Source organism: Abrus precatorius, unplaced genomic scaffold, assembly GCF_003935025.1.
Source record: "Abrus precatorius isolate BTA unplaced genomic scaffold, Abrus_2018 Scaffold3, whole genome shotgun sequence".
Classification (NCBI taxonomy): domain Eukaryota; kingdom Viridiplantae; phylum Streptophyta; class Magnoliopsida; order Fabales; family Fabaceae; genus Abrus; species Abrus precatorius.
The window spans coordinates 1454553-1478383 of record NW_020874373.1 but is presented as its reverse complement, the minus strand read 5'-3'; the positions used below and the strand labels follow the sequence as shown (position 1 = coordinate 1478383).

At 30.0% G+C, this 23831-nt stretch overlaps 4 protein-coding genes across 5 annotated transcripts; 3 read left to right on the top strand and 1 right to left on the bottom strand.

Moving 5' to 3' along the window:
• Positions 1–1757: 1757 nt before the first annotated feature.
• LOC113863053 (MLO-like protein 3) lies at positions 1758–9534 on the top strand. Its single transcript, XM_027496440.1, has 15 exons — positions 1758–2059; positions 2172–2229; positions 2355–2512; positions 2641–2760; positions 4550–4610; positions 6800–6888; positions 7428–7502; positions 7748–7839; positions 7978–8027; positions 8126–8166; positions 8252–8425; positions 8666–8701; positions 8808–8875; positions 8993–9053; positions 9148–9534. The coding sequence occupies exons 1-15, from the start codon at positions 1931–1933 to the stop codon at positions 9427–9429; spliced, it is 1494 nt and encodes a 497-aa protein (XP_027352241.1). The 5' UTR covers positions 1758–1930; the 3' UTR covers positions 9430–9534.
• Positions 9535–10244: 710 nt separating this feature from the next.
• Positions 10245–11976, top strand: LOC113862855. Of its 2 annotated transcripts, XM_027496112.1 has the most exons (3): positions 10255–10830; positions 10977–11265; positions 11365–11976. In XM_027496112.1, the coding sequence occupies exons 1-3, from the start codon at positions 10564–10566 to the stop codon at positions 11493–11495; spliced, it is 687 nt and encodes a 228-aa protein (XP_027351913.1). In that variant the 5' UTR covers positions 10255–10563; the 3' UTR covers positions 11496–11976. The 2 variants fall into 2 exon arrangements, with proteins under 2 accessions (XP_027351912.1, XP_027351913.1); XM_027496111.1 differs by having other exon boundaries at positions 10245–10830; positions 10977–11976.
• A 2874-nt stretch (positions 11977–14850) lies between these two features.
• LOC113863043 (DNA-binding protein S1FA-like) lies at positions 14851–18115 on the top strand. Its single transcript, XM_027496424.1, has 2 exons — positions 14851–15031; positions 17720–18115. Exons 1-2 carry the CDS (start codon positions 14978–14980, stop codon positions 17933–17935), a joined length of 270 nt encoding a protein of 89 aa, XP_027352225.1. The 5' UTR covers positions 14851–14977; the 3' UTR covers positions 17936–18115.
• A 1310-nt stretch (positions 18116–19425) lies between these two features.
• Positions 19426–22087, bottom strand: LOC113861696 (cell number regulator 8). Its single transcript, XM_027494685.1, has 3 exons — positions 21593–22087; positions 21012–21214; positions 19426–19805 (listed from the first exon to the last, which is right to left on the bottom strand). The coding sequence occupies exons 1-3, from the start codon at positions 21837–21839 to the stop codon at positions 19566–19568; spliced, it is 690 nt and encodes a 229-aa protein (XP_027350486.1). The 5' UTR covers positions 21840–22087; the 3' UTR covers positions 19426–19565.
• Between the last annotated feature and the right edge of the window lie 1744 nt (positions 22088–23831).

The window sequence follows — 23831 nt, the reverse complement described above, 5'->3', positions numbered from 1 at the left end:
ATTATAAAGCAATTAATTGAAATACAACTAATGCAAAAAATAAAAATAAAAATGAGAGAATTGAATAAATATATTTATCTTACTTCAGCCACACTCTTGACTTATATTTAGTTTCTAAAAAATTAATTGAGATTTTTTTTACAATATGTCAAATTTTGGTTTATAACTTAAAAAGGATTTGAACAAACTATTCTCCTCTTTTGTTCAAAGTAGGGTACATAATATTTCTTTCACTCAAAGATATTACAAAATCTCTTTCTATCTCCAACATAAATAAAGTATTCTAGGTTGAAAAATATTTTTTACAACTCTATCCATACTAGGGCACTTAAAATCAAGACTTTGGTTGGTCTTATATGTGAGTTATGACAGTAGTAAAACTCAAGGACTGAATAACAAGAGTACAAGACAAGGTGCAATTACAGAAGGAAAGAACAAGGTAAGTTTGTGTGTATGATGCATATGTCTCTCTTATGACCTTGAAATCGGATATGCCGAGGAAGATACTGTCTTAACCTTTTAAAGGAATATCAGCAAGACAACCTATGGATGGACGCTTGCAAATCTGAGGTACATAAAACTTAACATAATAATAATAAGATTGTCATTAATACTTTCTTTAATATACACTGAATAAATTTATGTGAATTTTATTCAATAGGAAACGTGACTTATTAAATTAAAAAGAAAGAGTCGCGTTATTTAATAGATAAGTTTATCTATTCACGAAGATTATGTTAAAAAAATATATTCTTACCATTCTGAATATAATAATAATTAACTGAGTGTTTGTTTATTTACTTCTGAACGAGAACCGGTATTTTATATTAGATCATTTAAGACTGCCCCGAACACTTTTTCCTTTTTTAATGTATACGTCACTGTTGCACAATAATTTCAAACCAAAGAGGTGGCATGATTTTCACCAAGTTTCTTCAATTTTTTTTTATTCTTTAACTTAATGACTGTCTCTAATGTAATACAAATAAGCATTGCTCTTTTGTTAAAAACTTTTTCAAATTATGGTGAAAAGGATTTGAAGTTAAGGCCGGAAATCATGCATAAAGTGCTATTTTCAGAGTTTATGATTCTAGCTTAATTACAAGAGTAAAAACCTCCATACTTAAAAAATGTTCAAGGTAAAAAATATAAATATTCAGTAAATTTGCTAAGCATAAATTTATACAAACGACTATAAAAAATGCTATTCATAACATTTTTTTCAGTGAGAAGGTAGAATTTATTCTCGTAAATATGTCTATCCATCTTAATTCAAATTTATCAAATTATTTAGTTGGAGGCATTTATAAATCTTTTCTTTACGTGGAGGAAAAGAGGAGCCCTCAAAATTGAGTGAATTTGGAGAGAAAAAAAAAATACATAATTATTGATTGTGATTGTTTTGACACAGGAAATTTCTATCATATATTTCGATAGGAAAACTTTGTTCTTATGTAATTGGTGTTGCCTTTTTGGTAGTTCTTAACAATTATTATGACATTAACATCTTGGACTATAATTGTGATTAGTCCTCGCTATTTGAAAGATTTACTCTTGACTTCTGTCTTTACAAGAAAGTTCCCTTTTAGTTTCCATTGTTGACTGGAGCTTGAACCTACGTTTTAGGTTGTGGTCTCCCTAAGGTGCATCCGTGTAAAACTCTTATTCAGAAAGCTAATAGGAAAAAGAAAAAAAGGCAAAAAGAGTAATGTTTATACATCACTGAATGATTTTAGATGGACAATATTCATGAAAAGACTTGAGAGATGAATATTAAGTACATGCATGTGAATACATTGAAAATTTGTCCAACCTTGGGAGCTAAGGAAAATGATATATACGAGTGAGACAGAATCATGGTCCCTCGTATATTTTACTATATATAGATTCAACTGTACAAAACAACAAAAACGATAACTTGAAGGTGAACATGGCAGCAGGGTACACTTCCGGTTATTATTCTCTACAACACACTCCAACATGGGCAATTGCCATTGTTTGTTTCGTTCTTATCACCATCTCAATCATCTTGGATCATCTCGTTCATCTTATAGTCAAAGTCAGAACCCTAATGTTTTTTATGCTTACCTTTGCTTCTTTACATTAATCTGATTTCTTTGTTAATTAGCTGATACCTACCTATCCATCTATCTATATATATGTGGCTGCAGTGGTTGAGGAAACATCAGAAGAGCGATTTGGTTGAAGCAATTGAGAAGCTTAGATCAGGTTAATTATAAATTTTACATATATATATATAGATGGTTGTGTAGCTAATAGAGATTTTTTTAATAGTTTATCATTTATTTTTAATTAAAGAGAGGCATAATTAACATTTTCTGAGTTTGCTGCAGAGTTGATGATCTTGGGATTCATGTCGCTTTTGTTGACAGTAACTCAAGATGCTATTACCGAAATCTGCGTACCAGTAAAAGCTGCAGACACTATGCTTCCATGTCGTAAAAGTACTACCAATGATACTGCAGTTTCTGATTCTTGCAGTGCCAAAAATGTATGCATATTTTATATTATTACTTCTATACGGACTTAATCAATTAATTTATATATATATAGTGAGAATTATAAAAACAAACTGCATACTTTGAGTAGGATGGAGTGTAACCCTGGATTTGCATGCAGGCTAGTAAGGTTGCTTTAGTATCAAAGCAGGGGATTCATCAGCTTCACATGTTCATTTTTGTTCTAGCTGTCATGCAAATTGTGTACAGTTTTCTCACCATGTCTCTGGCAAGGGCTAAGGTAAGAGTGTGTCTCGTTTGTTTTATGGAGGTTTTCACACTCATTCAGCAATTAGTAACTAATTAATGCCCATATTTCCTGGCCATTTACTTAAAATATAAATATAGTAAATTATTTTTGCATTTATATTTAAATTAAGGAAAAAATATACGCAATTACACACTAACATTGATTAAGAATGTTTCAGTTATGTGTGAATTAATCTTAAAGCTTAAAAATGTATAAATTAATTTATAATATCTATAAACTGTGGAAAACAAACCTTCCATTATTATAAAATTGTTAAATATTAATAGATAGTAAACAAAAATACCCTTATATTTCTTACAACTCATCATTCTTTCGCTTGTTCTTTGACTTCAATTCTGCATGGTAAATATACAATCATAATCTTTTTTTGTAACAGAACGTGAATTTCATCTTAAGTCTTACGTTAATAGCTTTCAACTAATAAAATTTAAATATATTTTTAAGATACATACTAAAAAGTTAATAAATAATAGCTTTTATTAAAAATTATAATTTTTATATAAAATTTTTTTATATCTAATTTTAATAGAAAGTTATTATAAATAATTTTTTTGGGTGCTATAAAAATTAAATTGAAAAAAATAAGAGAAAAGTTGTGAAGTCAACACAAGCTAGATTAAAAAGAAAATAATAAATACTGTGTCCAGACAATTATATATGACTTACGATGTCAAAAAAAGAGGCTTTCTAAGAAATTATCTTCCCGTTAATTTTCGATTTTAAACATTTATATACGTAAAACATTTTATCACAACTTCTTAAAACATCAATTATTCGAATTCAATTAGATAATATATTACAAAACCATGAATTTTGTTAAAATAGACATATTTTATGTGCTAAAAATAGTATTAATTATATTTCATTAAATTATTAAAGAGAAAATTGTAAGATTTTAAAAATTTTAAAATATTTATAACCAAAATTTAGGTTTATAAAATTATGTCAACTGTCAATTCTAATTCTCAACACTAATATTTTATCCAAAACATGTGTTTGCATTAAACTTATTTTATATTTAAAATACATTATAGTTAAAATTTTAAATTTTATTAATAAAACTAAAGAAAATTATTTGTCTCTAAAAGTTAAACAAATCCAAATGTCCATTAGTGTATTATTTATTTGATATTTAAGACATCAATAAAATGATCAAATGTGATGATATATAATTTAGTACTAAAATGTTAATATATAAGTATTTTGTCTAACATAAAGTTCGTTTTATCTAATAAAAAATTAAATTATTAACAAGGACTTTAAAAATCTTTATAAATAAATAATATGATATACTCATATTCGTCTATTGATAGGATATATTAATATTTTATATTAATAAAATATTTTATTTGTATAATATATCATATTGTTAATAGAAATTTAATATATATTTATTGAAAATTAAATTTTTATCAGAAAAAATATATACTAATGAAAGCTAATTTAACGTTGAATTGTTATCAAATGATAATTTTTTGTAGTATGTACTAGAGAATCAATGTATATTTTTCCCTTATAATAAATGAATGATGGGGCTAAATATTAACTATTTTATAATTCAATATAAAATATCTGCGTTGCTTTCACTCTGTGACTTTAGTTTTTTAGATAGCTGATTGATAAAAAAAATATTAAAATAAAAACATAAATTATATCTCATGAATCTTTACGTTTTTATATCTATCTATGTATTTCCATTATTTTTTGTCAGTCAATTCATCTATGATTCTCCAGCATCATTTGAATCATAAATGTGCAGATGAGGCGCTGGAAAAGTTGGGATGAAGAGACTAAAACAATTGAATATCAAGTTGCCAATGGTAAATTTGTTTTTTGATTCAATTAAATATTTATTTAATTAAAGAGATCCTATAATTATATAAAAGTTTATAGTTTATATTGATAAAACTTTATCATAATTTTTTTTGTATGTTAAAAAAAAATATAAAAAATACCATAAGCCATTTGCATAAATTTAACTTGCTTGTCATATTCTACATTTAGTATTCCTTATGTTGTTAATCATACAATTTCTGAATTTTCAAAAATGATTAATCAATCATTTTTTAGCATTTATTTTTGAATTTTGTTAATATCAACTTTTAAAGTTGAAAATAAATAACTAATAATAAAAAAATAGAAAGAAAAATATTTATTGTATTTTTATAATTTTAATACAATAATTATATACTTTTTTTAAAAAAGAATTTATTTATAAATATTTAAACTCATCTCGAAGTACTGAAGTTAACAAAATACTTTATTTTTTTACCTTATCATGAGCCTACCGAAATTATTTATTGATTTGTTTAATTTTTCATTGACAAATCAATTGTTACTCTGTAGTGTGAATGAACAATCTTCTACTGTTCAGATTATTTTAGAACTTAGGTGACAAATAATTTTCTTGTCGAGATTCAACAAGCACTTTTTGGTACAATTATATTATCATTGCTCAAATGAAAGTGTATTGGGAAACAGAAAAAAAAATTTATAAAACTCATTAAAATTCCTTCATTGTTGATTTAAAAGATTAATAAATATTGATTTTTATATCAAAAGAAGAAAAAAAAAAGTTGACTTCTGCTTGAGCGGTGCTATTCTTTAAAAATGGTTTCCCTTCAATCTATGTACGAATGTTATTAGAATATATATTGTGTTTTTAATGTAATAAAGTTTCTTTTTATCAAAAGAAACTCACATTTAATGAAACAGAGCGCGGGTATTTGTTTCTTGTCGTTTTAATTGTACATCGTTTTCACGAATTTGCTTTGGTGGAATTGTGAATTGAATGTTAACAAAAGCAGTATTAATTTCTTTTAAAGTTTAAATAATCAAGCTGTTATAAATTATAACATCTTTGAGCTTTCTTGGATTTAACTCTCTGGCTTTTACAAATTTGAATTTGTTCACAGGTATATATGCAGAGTATAATTGTATTTTAGGAATGATAATTTTTTAAAATATTATAACTAGAAAATTTGTTAGATAAGTTTTGAAATTCTTTTTATCTCATTTTACTATGAAGATGATCATTGTACACCCATCATTAGCATAAATCGGTGTAAAAATGTTAATATTTTGAACTAATCATAAATATATAAAAAAAACGAGTTAAAGGGGGTCTGATTTTACTTAATTTGTCTTTCCTCCTAAAGTTTCCCTTCCATACAAACCACAAATATATGTTGTTGAATGGATTTACTATCAAACATTCCTTTATTTATTTATTTGTTCATATTTAATCCTTTTCTGATTTTTTTTCCCTCTCTCTCTCATGATTTTATGTCCATGAAGTGGCGTAATAGATGCGTTAAAACTACTTCAGAAATGAAGTCCAACTATGGACCAAAAATTATAATTGCGCTGACCCATTGAGACGCTGCTTTTCAAAACAGCCCCACTATTATGATGTTGTGAAGGCTTGACCTTAAATTAGTGATGATAACGATACTGATTGATCCAGTCATTCCAACAGCATAATTGAATATTGGTCATAAAAAATGTTAGCAGTATATATTTTTAATACTATTGTTTATAGAATCTCATATTGATCCAAAGAATAAACCTAAGTTATTTAAAATTTCTGTCATGGGATCCTACCCATTAATAAAAAACAAATACTAAAAATGCTGGTAGCATTTTTAAAATGATACCTGAGTAAAATCCAGATTAAATCAGATAAAAAAATAAATAAATTCTACAATAACATTTCACTTTTAAAAGACAAATCAATCAATTAACAAATGTTAACTTTCATTGACGTCTTCAATACTGTGTAATTTGTTTCTATTATAGTATTGTGTTTCGTCTTTCATGATTTAATCAGATCAATTGGTTATTAATGTCTTTTTCTTCGTTTTTATTAATGATCCATTTCATGTATATGTGAATGACATGCAAGGCATGATTTCATGTTTCTTTACAGATAATAATAACAAAATAGAGTATGTGTTATGACTTTTGCGTTGGCAAATTGACCCCTTTAACTTTTCTGGTTATCAATCAGACCCTAATAGATTCAGATACACAAGACAAACAACATTTGGAAGACGGCACATATCTACTTTTACGGGTTCACCACTATATGTTTGGATAGTAAGGCTTTCTTTTTCTATAATACTGCCTAAAACAAACTTTTAATTCGTCTCATTTGCACCATTTCTATAATTCTCCTTTTATATTAGTGATACCTAAAATGTAAACGAGAACATGATATTAAGTTGTTTGTTTTGGTTTCCAATGAATGATTGATAGAAGTGTTAAATATATTTTTAAGTATCTCAAAATATATCGCATTATAATTTTGTCCTTACAAAATTAATTTTTTATTTTAGCTTTTATATATTCAATTTTATTTTTTTTTTGTCTTTCTTATTAATGTAATTGTACAATAAAAAAAAAAGTAACATCCGACACAAAGATTGATAAGATTAGTCATGTTATCATTTAATAATGACTAAAGATAAAATTAATGGTTTTTAAAAATACGAGGACTAAAATAAAAATTAATAATTTTATGGGAACTGAAATCAAAATGCCACGTATTTTGAGAGACATTAAAGATTGATAAAATCATGGAAATGAGGCAGTTTTTTACGGCTAACGTTATTCATGAATCTGTAAAATTTGGACAGAAATGCTTTTTTAGACAGTTCTTCCATTCAGTAGCAAAGGTTGATTATCTCACCCTGAGGCATGGCTTCATATCAGTTGAGTACACATCTTCCTATTTCAGTACCCAATCAAAGAATTAGTTTAATTTAAAGTTAAGTAGAATTTACTTATATGAAATTGATTGAGTGTGTGCCTAAATTAATCTAAACTACATATTTTCTTTGGAAAGTGTGAAATTGTTTTTCATACTTTAAAACAAACAGGACTAAAAGTCTATGATTATTACTGTTATTATTATCTTCGTTAAGCATTTCATTAACATGTTTGATGCATCTCTCAGGCTCACTTTTCAGCCAGGAACAGAAACTTTGATTTCCAAAATTACATAGAACAGTCACTTGAGGAAGATTTCAGAATTATAGTGAGCATTAGGTTGTTACTTGCCTACTAAATTGCATGTTTTATCAATTAAGACACTCTAGTCACTAGTCCTACCTGAAACTTCAGACACTATGGTCAAAAGCTAGAGTTGTGCACATCTAATCACTTCTTTCGTGTATTCCCTGGCAGCCCAGTGATGTGGTTCACAGTTGTTATTTTTTTGCTCGTGGATGTACATGGTTAGAAAATGTTTCCTTCTTTCGTTTCCATTTTTTTCCAATGTTTTTCTACATTTGAATTAATATTTATTCTTTCTCTGTGTGAACTATATTATTAGGTTGGCATGCATATCTCTGGTTATCCTATGTTCCCCTCTTGGTGAGTAAAAGTATGCTTCAGCTTCTTGTTTCATTAATGAATCTACAAGGCTTATAATTCAACTTTCCTGCATTTTTATTCATAGATGGTTCTAGTTTTGGGAGCTAAACTTGAAGTCATAGTTGACAAGATGGCTCTTCAAATGAAGGATATCAATAATGTAACCAAAGGAACCCCTCTAGTTAGTCCAAGTGACAATTTCTTCTGGTTTGGCCATCCAGGATTTGTGCTAACACTCCTACATTACACTTTATTCGTGGTAAACCTTCTAATGATAGTGATATCCGCGACATAATCACTTATTATTAACTAGTAGTTCTATTCTAACTGAAGTTATTGAGTTGGCAACAGATCTTTAAAACTGAAATCCATTAAAACCCAAAATGAAAACTAAAAATTAAAAACAGCTTTTGTTTTTTGAAAAAAATTCAAAATTGAATCTAACAGCTACCTCGAATAGAGCCTAAACTAACAGATTTTAACTTGTTGACCATGACAGAATGCATTTGAGCTTGCCTTCTTTATATGGGTATCAGTAAGTGTCTTTCTATGTTCTTCCTTTATTAAAAATGTAACTTCAGAAACTTGATCCATCATGGGTTGAACTTAACACAATTCTCTTATTTCTATATTGTTGGCAGACACAGTTTGGAATAAATTCTTGCTACCACGAACACAAATCATTTACAATCATAAGAGTGATGATTGCGTAATGACACCCTACAATTTAAATGAAGTTCAATTTTTATTTTTTTTTGGTATGCTGATCCTGCTGTGGTGAACATTTTCAATCATTGATGACATTGAGATTTATTATTTTGCTCAGGGTGGCAGTTCAAATTCTCTGCAGCTACGTTACTCTCCCCCTCTATGCACTAGTGGCACAGGTGAACTCTATTCTGAAATTCAAGTTTTCCACTTTTAGCCCATTCCACTATGCACGGTTAAATGGTTTAATGTTTTGACATCGTATTGTTACAGATGGGTTCACAAGTTAAGAGCAAAACTTTGGCTAAAATTCTGAGGCAGTGGCATGTTGAGGTTAGGGAGAGAAGGAAGAAGCAAGAACAACTAGCGAAGTCTCCTAGTTTTAGTCACATAAATCTGTCCTCAGAATGGAGTGAAGTAAAGAAGAGTGCCTCTGATCCTGAGTTATCTTCCACACCATGTGATAGCATTCATTCCTCTGAAGAAGGAGAAATTGTAGAAGAACTGGAACATACGGTGAAAATAAAAGCAAGCTCATCAGGTGATCCACCATAGTGTTGTCCCAGTGGAAATGCCAAATTTGAGTAGTACATGAATTAGACCTTGAAATAGTATCGATTGTCAGATTCATTTTGGAGACTTAATTAATAAATTCTTATTTTAGTAGTGTAAATTGCGTTAATTTTTCAATCTGTTGGTTCTATGAATTGAATAAATACCACTTAGTAAAATCTAATATTGGTAATACTGTACAAGAAAACAAATTAACTTTATTTAAAAATTAAAACAATAACCAATCCTTATTCCCTAAACGTTTTTTTTTGTTGTTGTTGAAGTAGATTTAAAAGCTATAAACAAAAAAGTCCTCTTGTAAAATTAATTTACTAGTTGTATATGGTGAGGACATGGAGTAATCAAATGGATGGATGAATTTACTTAATAGCTTCCAAAGGTCAATAAGCAACCACCTGAGCACATCCAGAATGAGAAGATTGCAAATGATAATAGAACAATTTTCATTTTTGTCATTATTGCTTGACTAAGGCCTTAACCCATAAGTGGTGTCTCTGGGGTGAAGCCAATCATGCAATTAAACAGTACCTTTGTCCATATCGGTATACCCCATCTTGACCCTGATTGAACTTAACCAGCTTGCAAATCGGATTTTATTGGTATGACAACTGTAATGTCAAAAGATGCCAGAATCCATATTTGGAACGATTCACCTAAGGCAGATATCTCCACATATTTTCTCTTTTTACAAACTTTAAGAAATTTTTGGATTTACTTAAACATTAGAAACGATTTATTTTGGTCCTTGCCTTACTTTTCTTACTAGTGATGAATCATGAATATCCACTCAACTTGGTAGATCTAACTTGTTCTAGCATATGATTTGACATGCATAGAGCATCGTATTCTTGCTTTTGAAGCATGGGCAGAACAGTCATTTTAGGAGTATAGAAGTTGTGGAGTTTTAGAATCCATGTCCCATGTCCATGGTGACCACATCCTTAGTTGTCTAAGGTTGTCCCACACACTTCACGTTCATTTGCCATCACTTGCTTCTCTACTCTTTCCTTTCATCACCAACACACCTGCCGACAAGCCACCACCTCCATTGAATCACCAAGTGTTAAGCTTTTTCATACCCAAAATCTCTCTCACACATACACACAAACACAAGCAATGGAAGACAAAATCTGTGTATGCATTATAGGGGAAATGGATAGACTTTGGTTTCACCAAGTCATTCTTTTCTCAGAACCACAAGCATCAGTTTTTTCCTTACCAACTCCACCAGATGAAGAAAAAACTGTTCTCTTATCAGAATCTGTGTCTCGTTCTTCATCCATTCTTTCTTCACCACCTCCACCAGATGAAGAAACTTCAAATGATGAATCACCTTCTTCAGAGAAACAACTCTCATCAGAGTCAATCTCTGTACCTCTTCAGGTATAATAAAAAAGTAGTTAGAATTAGTACTTATATCAATATTCTATCTATATTCTATACTATGTGCAATTTGACAGTGAACCATGAGTCATGTCATGACCATTCTTTCTTCTTCTTTTGATCATTTTATTTGTACTGTCACAAAGGATGGTTCAATCAAAAATGAAGAAGAAACCAAGGAAAGATTCGCTAGAATGAACCATTTTGGTAACAAAATTCGTTCACATTCATCCTCACCATCAACTCAAAACCATCGCAGAAAATTTAGGAAACCAGCTACGTGTGCATGGAAACTGCAGAAGTCCATGAGCTGCAAAACACTTGGGGAACTAGAACTTGATGAAGTAAAGGGTTTTATGGATCTTGGTTTCATATTCAACAGAGAAAATCTAAACCCAAGAATGATGAGCGTTGTCCCTGGCTTGCAGAGACTTGGTTTACACCATAATAAACAACAAATGGATGCCACAGAAACGAATCATATTGAGGCAAAGGAAGAAAAGAGAGACATCATGAGACCATATTTATCAGAAGCATGGCTTATAAGGAGACCCGATTCACCTCTACTAAATTTAAAATTTCCCAAACATTGTTCATCTGCCAATATGAAGAAACATCTTCGGTTCTGGGCTAAAATTGTTGCCTCAGAAATCCACCAAGAATGAGTTATGGCCAATACTCAAACATAGAGCAAGAATGGTTTCAATTCAACATATGATATAGTTAGTCATAGCTAAATAATTGTATGATATAAAAAATAAAGAAGCTTTTAAGCATATTATAAGAGAGATGGTGCAAATCAGCAAATGTGATTTATGGTTTCACCAATCGCTTATCACTCTTTTTGTCTTGTAGGCAATAAAAGGGAAGGGTTAGGAAGGTTCTTATTGGAATGAAATGCGGGGGCTTAGTTAATGAGTATGTTGTCGTAAGGAATACAAGTTAGGTAGATAAGGCAGGAAGAAGATAAACACAAAGGACTAAAGAGGGACCTACTATGATGTGTTGCCTTTCAAGTGGGGTTTCAACTATGCATAAGAAATGGAGATACTGCTCCATTGTTTTTTGTTCACATATATGACCAGAGAAATCGTTATTCATGTCTTGGCTTCTTTGTTCTCATTATATCAATGGAACAATGATTTTGCAGCTACTTCAATCATCTCCCATCTATGTTTTGTTTGTCTACACTCTGCCTCAACCGAATGCTACTTCTTATCTTTTACGTCCAAGTTCAAATGTATTGCTTTAGAGATATTAGTAATCATTCTGTTTATAAGAAAAGTTAAGAGTTTATCATACCAACAAAAAATTGTTACCCAACACGCTTCTTATATGTAAATTTTGGTCCTTTAAAATAAACAATAGTGCACCTAAATCAAATTCTATACAAAATTTATGGTTAAAATTAATTCCATGCACATTTCAATTACATTTAGCACTTTAAAATGAATTACGTAGAAATTAATTATCTAACTTCTGCATTACTGCATATTCATAACGCATCTTTAAAAGAGTTCTCTTTCTAAGAATTGGAATGAGAATAACATAAACGAATGCCTCTGAGATTTTCCACATGCTGACCATGGAAATTGAAGAGCCCAGTATGGCAGCACATTCACAGCATCTGCCATCAACGATTACTAGTTTACTACTCCAAGAACTTGCAGCTGTGCTCGCAGATTGAATTAAATTGATTTTTAAGCAAAAAATATCTGATTTAATTATAATTATAAAAATATATTATAGTTCGATTTAGATTGATTTGAATAAAATTTTAAATTAAATATAATTCAATTCAATGAAAAGTAGTTCAGATTAAATTGTATGTTTCGATTTTTATAATTATATTTTAGTTGTTAGAAAATCATAAATAAATTATTTTATTTTCTCTTCTACACTAATTTTAATTAAAACTTATTTTTTATAAAAATAAAATTTATATAAAAAATATGATACACAAGAATAACTTTAAATTAATCTAAAACAGATAAACATATAAATATATCAAAATAATAATAATAAAATCAAATCTTGAAGACAAAATCATAAAAAAAATAAACATTATAATTTCATATATATAATCAGATCATATTTGATCAGCTTTTAAAATTAAATACAAAATTTAATTGATTCTGATTAATCTTTTTATTTCTATAATATTTGATGTTTTTGGATAATTAATTTTAAATATGATTTTTATAGTTTATATTGAATTGATTTGTGAACACTCAACCACGTTACTGCCCAGGGACTCGAGTGCTTTACATAAAGTTATATATTAGAATCTTATTATGACCACTGTACTTATTTGTATTACAAATGCAAAATATCTCAACAAGATAAGTCAGACTTTCTGAGCATAATAGATATAATAATGATTTATGCAATAAATTTTGTTATACTTTTTTTAATATAAATTAAAAATAATTTTTTAATAAATTATGATAAAAAAATTATTAAAATAATTTAAAAAACTTATAAAAATCATAAAATATTTTTATAAATTATTCATAAATTCTTTTAAATTATCCTATTTCCTTTTTTAAATAAAGTAAAAACAGAACTAGACAGCAGGAAATATGCTAGCAGTTTGTGATTTCATAAAATACAAATCACGGGTGAACTCAATGAATATAGTAAATAAATGAATGTTTTATCTTAATTAAGAACCCGGTGGGTCTACCCTGATTTAATGTGTTTAGGGTTTATGTGTATATATGTTCATCTTAGGTATTAGTATCTTTCAAAAAATTAAAATATCAGCTCTACAATTTTTCCATATTGTTATGGGCTTTTTATTTATTTAATATAAATTTTAAAAAAATTCCTAAATTAAAATAAAAAATAATTTTTCTGTCTAAGATTTTTTTTATCACGTTTTCATATTTATTCTGGATAAAATTATTTTTTTATTTTTAATTAGCTAATATCATCTAAAAATGACAAAATTCTCATAACATGACACGTGTAGTTTTGTCTAGACATAAACCTTAAGTAACATGTGGCAAAATCAAATGAGGTTGGTGATGAGAAGAAAGAGAATAATAATATAATAAATAAAATTAACAATAAAAAAGGAAAGAAAAAAAAAATAATTTCATATAAAATAAATACAAAACTATTACTGATGTGACAGAAAAAAACTTTAGACAGAAAATTTATTTTTTTATTATTTTAATTTAAGATTTTTTTAAAATTTGTATTAAATAAATAAAAAAATCCATTTTTATGCAGATATTTTGCAATTGATTTTTTTTTCACTCTCAAGAAAATATGTAGATATTTTATTATATCATTTAGTTACAAGCCAATATCTTCCAAGTTTTTTTTTTAAGGTTAAGATTTTTATCAAGGGATTTTTCTAATAGAAATTATCAAAGAGTCATGGATACAATAAGTTTGTTGCATTATCATGTTTCTGTCTTTCTTACTTTTGTTTTCCTTCTCTTTCTTCCGTTTAATCTATCCGAACAACAAGTATTTTTAATAATATTAAATATATATATATATATATATTTTCTACCATTTTTTATGACATGTAACTTCATTTAATAACAATCCGTACTCAGTGAAGAAAAATTAAAACTTTCATTATTAATAAAAATGACATTAATTTAATTTAATGTTCTCTCAGATTTTTATATTTATAATTTAAATTATAATATCCAGATTTTAAAAAATAATTTTTCACATATTAATAATTTTTTAAGATATTTTTATTTCTCTCGCTTTTTACTTTGACATTTGATTCACTATTATTTCTATCTCCTTTTTTATAATATACAATGCAATAAAATAATCATTAATACTATTTTAAAATTTTAATATTTTAGATTTAAAAAATAAAAAAAGTAATAAATAGGGGATTTAATATATGCAGGTTAGAAAATTTACTAAAACATTAATTTAATATCCTTTTAAAGTATTGACCCTAAAAGTAACGTTTTATATTTGTTTGGGTTCACGAGCAGTAAATGTGTGGCAGCAATATAATTTTGATCTGAAAAAAAGGCAACAGTCATCGAATTCGTAGGGTGAAATCTGAGGCTGAAGCTGGTTTCTGGAACCTTCTTGAAGGCGTGCCGCAAACTCTGCATTCAAATCTCCATTTGTTTTGCCACAAGCATCGCAGACAGCGTCAACCATGGCCGATGACTTCGATTTCGCGGACCAAGTCCCTCCTTCCTTCGACCGTGTGGTACAATTACTGTTACTAATCACCGTCGTTTATTATCTTATTACTTAGATCTGAATCTGAATTATCTCAATTAATTTTGCGCAATGCTCCTCTTTCCACGCTTTTTACTTTTGAGCGATTAGTTAGATCTTAAAATCATGGATCAAGCCTTGCATGTGGTCGTTCCGTTTGTGTTTGTTTCACTCTCGTAGCTTTTGAATCATTCAAATATTTGCTTAATTTTTTAACCCCGGGATGAAGATCCGTCTCTCGGGATTCGATGATTTTGAAACTCGTGCTGATTCTAATGTTGTGGATTCAGTGACAATTAAGTTAGGAATCTTTTTCTTTTTAAAATTTGTTTTTCAGATTTTCAGCAAGGGTTTCGATTAAGGTAAATGTTCAAATTTAGATTTAAATCTGATTGTTTATATGTATGCCTATTATATTAGGCGCTTTTGAGGTTTGTTGCGTTGCTATTGTAATGTGATGGAGCAACGGTTCGTAGTGTCAAATCTTGTTGTGTAGGTTGGTTTTCTTTTTTAATTCCATGCATTGTATTTTATATAAATGCCAATCCATGCATAGATTTTAGATGATAGCGATATTACAGAATAACTTTGCATTTACTTTTTTCATATTCTCCTCCTTTCTCTCCTCTGATTTTTTCATTATTTGAAAACTATTTGGAAATTGATAATTTGTAAATACATTCTTCTTCAATCTCGAAATTCATTCCGAAGACATCCTTGACAATTTGGATTTAAAGCCCCCTTTGGTGAGCACGCTTCTCCTTGATATTCAGCTTGCAAGCATTTTGATACTGCATCAGTGCCCCCCCTGAATAATTCTCCTCCCAAAAAAACTAAACCTAAATTCAAATCCTTTGCTCGTCATTCTTATTTCTTTTACCTATTTTGGATTGGTATTTTTATTGCGTTAACACAGTGGCTATTGTGTTTGGATAATTAAGATTTGGGTTGCATTTGACGATTTGAATAATTCCCCATCTATGTCACTAATAAGAAGTGGGTTGTCAAACAATAAAATCAGAGCTGTGATGAGTATTTTTCACTCTATCATTGATTACATATAGGGACTCTTACATAGAGGTTCAAGATCATCACTTTGATGAAAGGTTTACAACTATTGATAACTAACTATTTACACCCTTTTTGCAAACTGAAGGCTGAAATATCATGAATCCTGAGTTTATGTCTATAGTATTGAAAGATGGAGTGAGAAACAACTTTTGTGAGCACATCTGTTGTTTGATTAATTTCTCAACCAGAAGAAGATTGCTATGCACATTTGCATGTACATACCTCATAAATTTTATGTACACATTGATAGTGTAGGAAGTTAAGAACTCATAATTTGTTGTGTGCATATTGTGTACACGGCCTAGAATTATTGTGTAATAAGTATCCATAAATTTAACTTAGGAGTTGAGATGGTGGTGTGTGTAGTATTAGCTGTTGCGGACACGTTGATTGTGCAAGAACTCATTTACTTGCTATGTGCTTGGTGTGAATATGATCTGTAATTGGTGTGTACATGATAGGTATACAGAAGCCTAACTTAGGATTCTGGATGGTGGCATCTGTATAATCAGCATATACACTTCAAAGTAATGAATTCTTTTCATGCTCAACAAATGAAACACATTCTTCTTTCAATTACATATCTACACAATTTTAAGCCAAATGATTTGTTGCATGAATAAAAACAAAAAATAATATTATTTACTTCTTCTCTAATTGTTTATTTTCTTAGAATGAGTTGTTCCTCAATATTGTAGTCATAATTATCCCTTAATTGTTTTTTTTTTTATTTATAAATAATCAATGGTTATTATTCATGTTGAATGAATGAATGAAATAACCTAGTAAAAAAATAAGTGGATTTCTTTATTGAATTATGAATGATTTGCATTTTGTTCAAATACATTAATATAAGATGGTGTCTTTGGCGATTGGTTTAAGCACATGAATGTATGGTAGTGAGATAAGTATATATTTTTTTATCATATTTTGATGTTATTTCTTCGTGGATGCTTAGCATCTGATTAAAAAAGTTATCAAATTAGTAATATGCATGTAACAGAATTATTAAGAAAGCAACATTAACAAATTAATTCTTATTTAGTATTTTTTTAATCATATTTTAAGTAGAAAATCCAAGATTTTGCTTTCAGAATCAGAGAAAAAATTGTGAAATTTACTGTTGATGCGGTGTTTTTAATCATTAGCGCACATAGTTGAGGAATAAATGTAGATTTAAATTATAATAGTAAGTCATCTATTGTCTACAACCTATGCGATGAAATATCGTATATAGTCTAATTATAAAGGTCATATAATACCATAATATAAACAATCGTTTGAATATAGCATTGACTTTTCAAAAGTAAATACAAAAGTTTTTTTCTGAACCCTTTCTGGATTATTTAACTTGTCTAGATGACTTAAATGGGTGTCGTGTATGACTACTTAGTTGAAACATTCAACAAAGCTTCTTCAATAATAATAATAATGAGTGTCAAGTCCAAAGAAAAGGTAGTGTCGTTGTCCTTCCAAGTAAATCAATGTATGGCAGTTTGCAATTGATATTTCAAAATAAGTGCATTTTTATTGCATTTTACAATTTCTTTTTTCCTTAGTGCTCTCTATATGGCCTTCTTTAAGCGCCTTTTTATGTTTTACTCAGGGAAACGTGATTAAGGATTCTGGATCCCAAGGGTTCAACCCAGGCTTAATAGTTCTTCTGGTTGTAGTTGGGTTGCTATTGGCATTCCTTATTGGAAATTTTGTGCTCTACACGTATGCACAGAAGACCCTCCCTCCCAGGAAAAAGAAGCCGGTCTCAAAGAAGAAGATGAAGAAGGAGAGACTGAAGCAAGGCATCTCTGCACCTGGAGAGTAGATAATTTGTACTCTGGTTTAAATTGTACTCCAGAAAAAATACTTTCCCTTTCTGTGGTGTCTTGAATTACGTTAATTTTCATCTTTCTATCCTGAGTATTACTGATAGAAAGTTTAACCACATAAATTAGTGCTTTAACAATTTGGGACAGGCTAATATTTATGATTAAATCATCATTTTGCTTCCCCACTGATTATTGTTGCATCATTATTTTGGATAACTAGCAATTAGGGAAGGGAAAGGAAATGAAGGAAAGGGAAGTTCATTTCCTGATTTGACAGTTTAAAAATACATTAGTGGGTTACAGGGCACAAAAAACTAAAATAAAAAAATTGCCCAATGTTTCCCCCCAGGTTCAATTTTTGTTGTCTCAAAATTGTAAGGATTGAGGTGGTGATAGAACTAGAAAAAATAACATCCGTTCCTCTTACTAAACTACCAAAAACTCCCCCCCCCCCCCCCCCCCCAACCTTTCATTAGGTAATAATCGCCGTGAGAATCTACTCCCCTTTGTTCTAATTCATTGCCCCTGGTAAGCAAAATTATGTCAAGCCGACAGATGACAGGTTCAACGAAAGATTGTTTTGCCGGGTATCTTCAGCTGCATTTGCAATCTCGAATCCCAACGTTGTCAGCTTTGTCACATAATTTTACTACAAACCAATCAAGCATGTTCTTATCTATATGATATGACCGTCTATTCTGAAGAGAAAACACAAGACGAGTAGTGTTTTATGAACCTGGCAAAACAAAGCCAAGTGAAGAAAGCCTGATATAGATTAAATAAGGCAAAAAATGGAATGGTTTGATCACCGGTTTTCTTTCTTTTGGATAGATACGCCTACGTGGGTTGGATCATTCAATTGAAAGTATCATAATAAAATTTTTGCATTTCCAAGAAGGGATTTTTACTGTTACGATGACGGCGTGTTCAATTGAATTATTCACCGCCTTAATGGCGCTAAATCAGTGTTCATGAAAGAACATAATTTTTCTGCTTTTTCTTAATAGTAAAATAAGGGGTGGGGGCAGTGAAGGAGAGTAGGTTTTACAATAATAAAATATATTCTGAAATCCATGTTAAGTTATTTTATTATTATGAAATTTTATAAGCACTTTGATCGCATAAGAATTGCTTAGCGAGTGATTATGAAACCGTAATAAAATTTTGTAGCTTTGTGAGTTATAAATATGTTATATGCTTAATGTTCCTGGCTCTCGTATTATTGGAACACTGGTGGGTTTTCCAGAATGCAGATGCAATAACTTGGGCTATGTATTTCAGTAAGAAAAGCCATACGTAAACTGGAGGCCAGAGCTAGTCACTAGGAACCATGCCCTTAATATAACATACTCTTTCATTCAGCTCATGAACCAATAATTATGCATAGATACTAGGAGAAAATTTTCTCCCATATCATTCCAATTTATATATATATATATATATATGTATGTATATACAAAACAGTAGGGAAGCGAACAGAAATTACGAAGTTTCATGTTTTTATTTATAAAAAAATAAAAAGCCAGGATCCTCATTCGAGAAAGTCAACACGATTCAATATCAAATTATATAGAAGTAACAGTAACATACACAAGAATAGCACTTCCAAGATGGGCAAGAATATGTTCAACCCTCACGTCCCATGGTCTGCTCTGCTGGGGGAATCATAACCAGTACTGGTTGAGCATTAAAGCCAGGATGAGGTAACCTACGACGGAGCTCACGACCTTCTTGACAGAGAGCACACACATGACAGAAGACATGAGTTGCCAAGTCACATGCTGACTCACACTGTTCACGCTGCACATCATCTTCCAAAAAGCTTCCGCAGCACCCACATGATCTATTAAGTGCTTCGCAACTTCCCTGATTCCAAAGGACAATAAATAATTTATGCAAAAACTTTTTTATTATAACATAATAACAAAGGAATGTAATTTCTGCATTTGAGGGAGATTGGCAGACAGTTATAATAGGAATGCAAAGGAAAATCTCATATATATAGGCTTTTCATCTACGAAAACATGGAATTACATATGAAGACAGAGAGTAGTTTTAAGCAATACAAAGTTGATATCAAATACAGTTGAAGTTAAGCTGAACTAAACTACAAGCACACCACTGACTGACCTATCACCTCCCTACAAAATCGACATACCAAAAACAAATTAATCCAATTTACCATTTAATAATAGGACTATTTTCTTCATAATCCACAAATGACACCAACAATATCAACTTCATAAAAAAGGCTACAGATTAAAATTACTTTCTTAATACAGGACACAAACAACAACTAAATACAGGTTCACCACCCTTGATACATATCCCATTGTACCAAAAATATTTGGACAAAAAATACAATATATGACTGAACACGTTAAAAATGGTCAACATAATCAAAATTCTCAAATCCACAATAGAATTAGGAGTTTGGAACCATTTCTTAAACAGTACACAAGTTGAATCTTGTTATATGGATAGATTATCTTATTATATTATATAAAGATGGGGAGCCCATGTTCCAGCTTGACAGAGTAGAAAACCTAATTTTCATGTTGAATCTTGTTTTGTTGTGGTTGTGGTGCACCGCGTCTCAATCTAGTGACAATTCTTTATAGCTAATATATAGAGGTTTGAAGTTTACAGGTTGATGAATTAATAACCACGTCCACATAACAACATTTGGGGCTAGGTTTGTCATATTAACAGATATAAAACAGTGTGTGTGATATGAACTGGCACAGATTACACACAAAAAGGGTATACACTGTAATATTTCACTATAATCACCAGTGTCAGTGCAATATCAGTAGATTACAATTGACAAGACTGAACTGAAGGAAAAGAGATACAGCAGCATGCCAATTCCCTGATCTAACCTATCCATTACTTGGTCACTACTTCCTCACCTTCCCTGTACTCTTCTGTCGTTTTATCTCACCTGTAACTAATTACCAAATTTCCTCCAATTAGTCATGCCAATTCCATTGCACCAACAACCCAGCCTCACATATACCCTAACAAATAAGAGATTTCTTAACACATTAAAGAATAAAAAGAGTAACTTACCTCTAAATTGAACCTCCGACGGATCGCAGTACGGATCGGATAGGAAAACCATGGTGCAAGACAATTCCAACCAAAGCAAGAATTCCCAATTATATACAAACCAGAATAAGGCAAGCAATGGTTGGCAAATGTCCCAGGAGCAGATCCAAGTCTCTCAACATTGCTTCCATACAGCACACAAGGAGCCACGCTCCCAAGAAGACCTATCCCACCACACAATTTCAGGCATAAGCAAAGTGCATAAATCGTTTATGGATGAACATCGAAAACACATCAAATGCAGCGAAAGACTGGAGATCCAGAAGCATTTTTGGTTCATAACAATAGCATAGCACTTATTTTGATTTCGATTTTTTGACCTTCGAATTAAACATAAAAGCAACAAATAACATAGCCAGCTCGGAGGAAAACACATGCGGGATTCAAAAAACGAGGAATTTGTCTTGTACGAAAAAATCATCCATAAATTCCAATTTCACGGGAAACCAAAATTGAGTCGTAGAGGTATGAAAACTAGTTAGGGCACATAAAATCCCCAAACGAAATAAAAATGAGAGAGAAAGGGAGAGGGAAGGGCTTACAAACTTCAAGATCGCTACTGCAAAAGTGATCGTTTTGGCCGAGGCAAGCGCAGATGGAGGAGTTCCAGGGAGCCCGGCCCATGGGCTGGCCCACGACGCTGGCTTGTGCTAGGGGGTGCCCATCGGCGGTCCAGCCGAGAAGAAACTCGGGAGTTGGGGAGGGCGTGGGCGTGGGTTGGGCTTTGGGTTGGAGAAGAGGACTTGCCTCCTCTTCATTCCCATTCTGATTGGATTGCTTATCGGCCATTGATGTGTCGCTGCAAAGCGGAGAAGAGATTCCCCGCGTCGTCTTCTCCCTGTTCTCGATCTATCTATCTGTTCAACACTTGTTTTTTTTCGTTGTCGTTATTTATTATTTATTGCCTTTCTTTTTCTACTCTTTCGACCACGTCATCGCCACCCAACCACACAATTTCTTTCACTTCTTCCTTCTTATTCTTAACTTCTGCCACAAACCACCACGCACCGTTCCCTTGCCCCAATTCAAATTCCGCTACTCTTCCAAACAATCATTTTCTACAATTTTTAAGATCCAAATCTATGTTTATTAGTATTATGATCTTATGTAAATTATGCAAAGTACCAATATTTAGATAGGATAATATCATGATTTTAATTCAAATATATTGAAAAAAATTTACATAATCATTTAATTAAAAATTAACAAGTCGTTAAAAATCATTAATTTATTTTCTTTTTATCTTTTTTTATAGTTGAAAAAAATTATATACAACTCATGTCTTATTGTATAGTACATACACAATTGAAAAAATGGCATTTGGTGAATATATATATATATATATATATATATATATATATAAAGCAATTATCTTGATGGAATAGTCTCGTAGTATATTATTGACACATTTTACAACTAATAAAATCACATATAAATCTCTTGTATTTAAATTATAGAAGAACAAATCAAATGAAAGTTACAAGTATAAAGAGTAAAGTTGCAAAAGATATATTCATGTAATTTAAGGTATGTTTGCTTTAAAAATAATTTTTTATTTTTAAAAATAAATTTTAATATAAATTTATACTAAAATTTATTTTTAAAAGAAAATTATTTTAAAAAAGTAATTAAACATGCTCTTAGTCTCCAAATTTTATTCCTTGTTTAACTTTTTTTTTTAATTTTTATTAAATATGTAACTTCTTCGTTCAGACTTCATTTTAATATTAAGATCTCAAAAATATATCGTTAATTGTTTAGGGCTGTCTTTTGTTTTGCAACTTAATTTCCATTGTAATATATTGTTTGTTGATGATTATGAAATGCTTAAGACAAGTAAACTTCAAAACGATATCATATTTGACAAAGTTAATATAACAGTCAGTGTAGTCTCAAAAGACAACCATTACACCACTTTTATCTGTGTTCAATTTTCGTTTGAAGCACGACCATTGATAATTAGTCCCTCTACTTTTAGGTACAAGAAGGTTGGACGTTCTTTCACTACGAAGAAAAGGGTACAAGACTCTAACCCCTTTGTTGTGCAATGCTTTAATACTCTTGCTTTTAAGGGTTTACGGATATGTTTCATACTTTGCATTCAGTTTGTGTATAATCCGAATTGCCCAATGTCTTTTATTTTATGTGGTCCAATTGACTTTTGTATTGACATGGTTGCAATGAATGTTTGCTAGGCCCAGTTTGGTAAACATCTATACAAATTTTTATATTAAAAAAAAAAGTTAAAAAATAAATAATCTTTTAAAAATTTTGGAGAAATTAAACAAAAGAATTTTTAAAAAATAAAAAAAATGTATGTTATTTTTAATTTATAAAAAATGTTATTATTTTTTATATTAGTTTTTTTATATATAATTTTTTAAAAATTTATTCAAACTAAACCTTAACGATAGATTCTTGAATTTTTTTTTAGTTTAATTTACATTTTTTTATATTAAAAGTGTTGTTAATGAGTGATTTGTGTTCAACCTTGTTGTAGCTCTTACAACCTTGAGTCCATCAATCATATAACTTGTATCTTATTAAAATCCAACATCATTTTGATGCTTATTGTGATTTAAAGTGACTCAGCATTATGTAAACGTTGAAAACTATCGACATGTCGCACTGGGAACTAAACTGCAAGACGAAAGATAATGTGAGAATATTAGTGAAAAAAATTGAAATCTCAGAAACTATACTATACAATTCCAACAATTTTGACAAGTATTTTGCAGGTTTATTCTAAATATAAACTAGACTCAAATGTTAAAAAACTCG

Excerpts from the sequence above, each read along its gene's own strand:
- LOC113863053 (XM_027496440.1), top strand. The coding sequence starts at position 1,931 with ATGGCAGCAGGGTACACTTCCGGTTATTATTCTCTACAACACACTCCA. Across the intron at positions 4,611-6,799 it reads TGAATATCAAGTTGCCAATG|ACCCTAATAGATTCAGATAC; the intron begins GTAAATTTGTTT and ends GTTATCAATCAG. Across the intron at positions 7,503-7,747 it reads TGAGGCATGGCTTCATATCA|GCTCACTTTTCAGCCAGGAA; the intron begins GTTGAGTACACA and ends TGCATCTCTCAG.
- LOC113862855 (XM_027496111.1), top strand. The coding sequence starts at position 10,564 with ATGGAAGACAAAATCTGTGTATGCATTATAGGGGAAATGGATAGACTT. Across the intron at positions 10,831-10,976 it reads CAATCTCTGTACCTCTTCAG|GATGGTTCAATCAAAAATGA; the intron begins GTATAATAAAAA and ends ACTGTCACAAAG.
- LOC113863043 (XM_027496424.1), top strand. The coding sequence starts at position 14,978 with ATGGCCGATGACTTCGATTTCGCGGACCAAGTCCCTCCTTCCTTCGAC. Across the intron at positions 15,032-17,719 it reads CTCCTTCCTTCGACCGTGTG|GGAAACGTGATTAAGGATTC; the intron begins GTACAATTACTG and ends TGTTTTACTCAG.
- LOC113861696 (XM_027494685.1), bottom strand. The coding sequence starts at position 21,839 with ATGGCCGATAAGCAATCCAATCAGAATGGGAATGAAGAGGAGGCAAGT. Across the intron at positions 21,215-21,592 it reads CAGTAGCGATCTTGAAGTTT|GTCTTCTTGGGAGCGTGGCT; the intron begins GTAAGCCCTTCC and ends GTGGTGGGATAG. Across the intron at positions 19,806-21,011 it reads GTCGGAGGTTCAATTTAGAG|GGAAGTTGCGAAGCACTTAA; the intron begins GTAAGTTACTCT and ends CTTTGGAATCAG.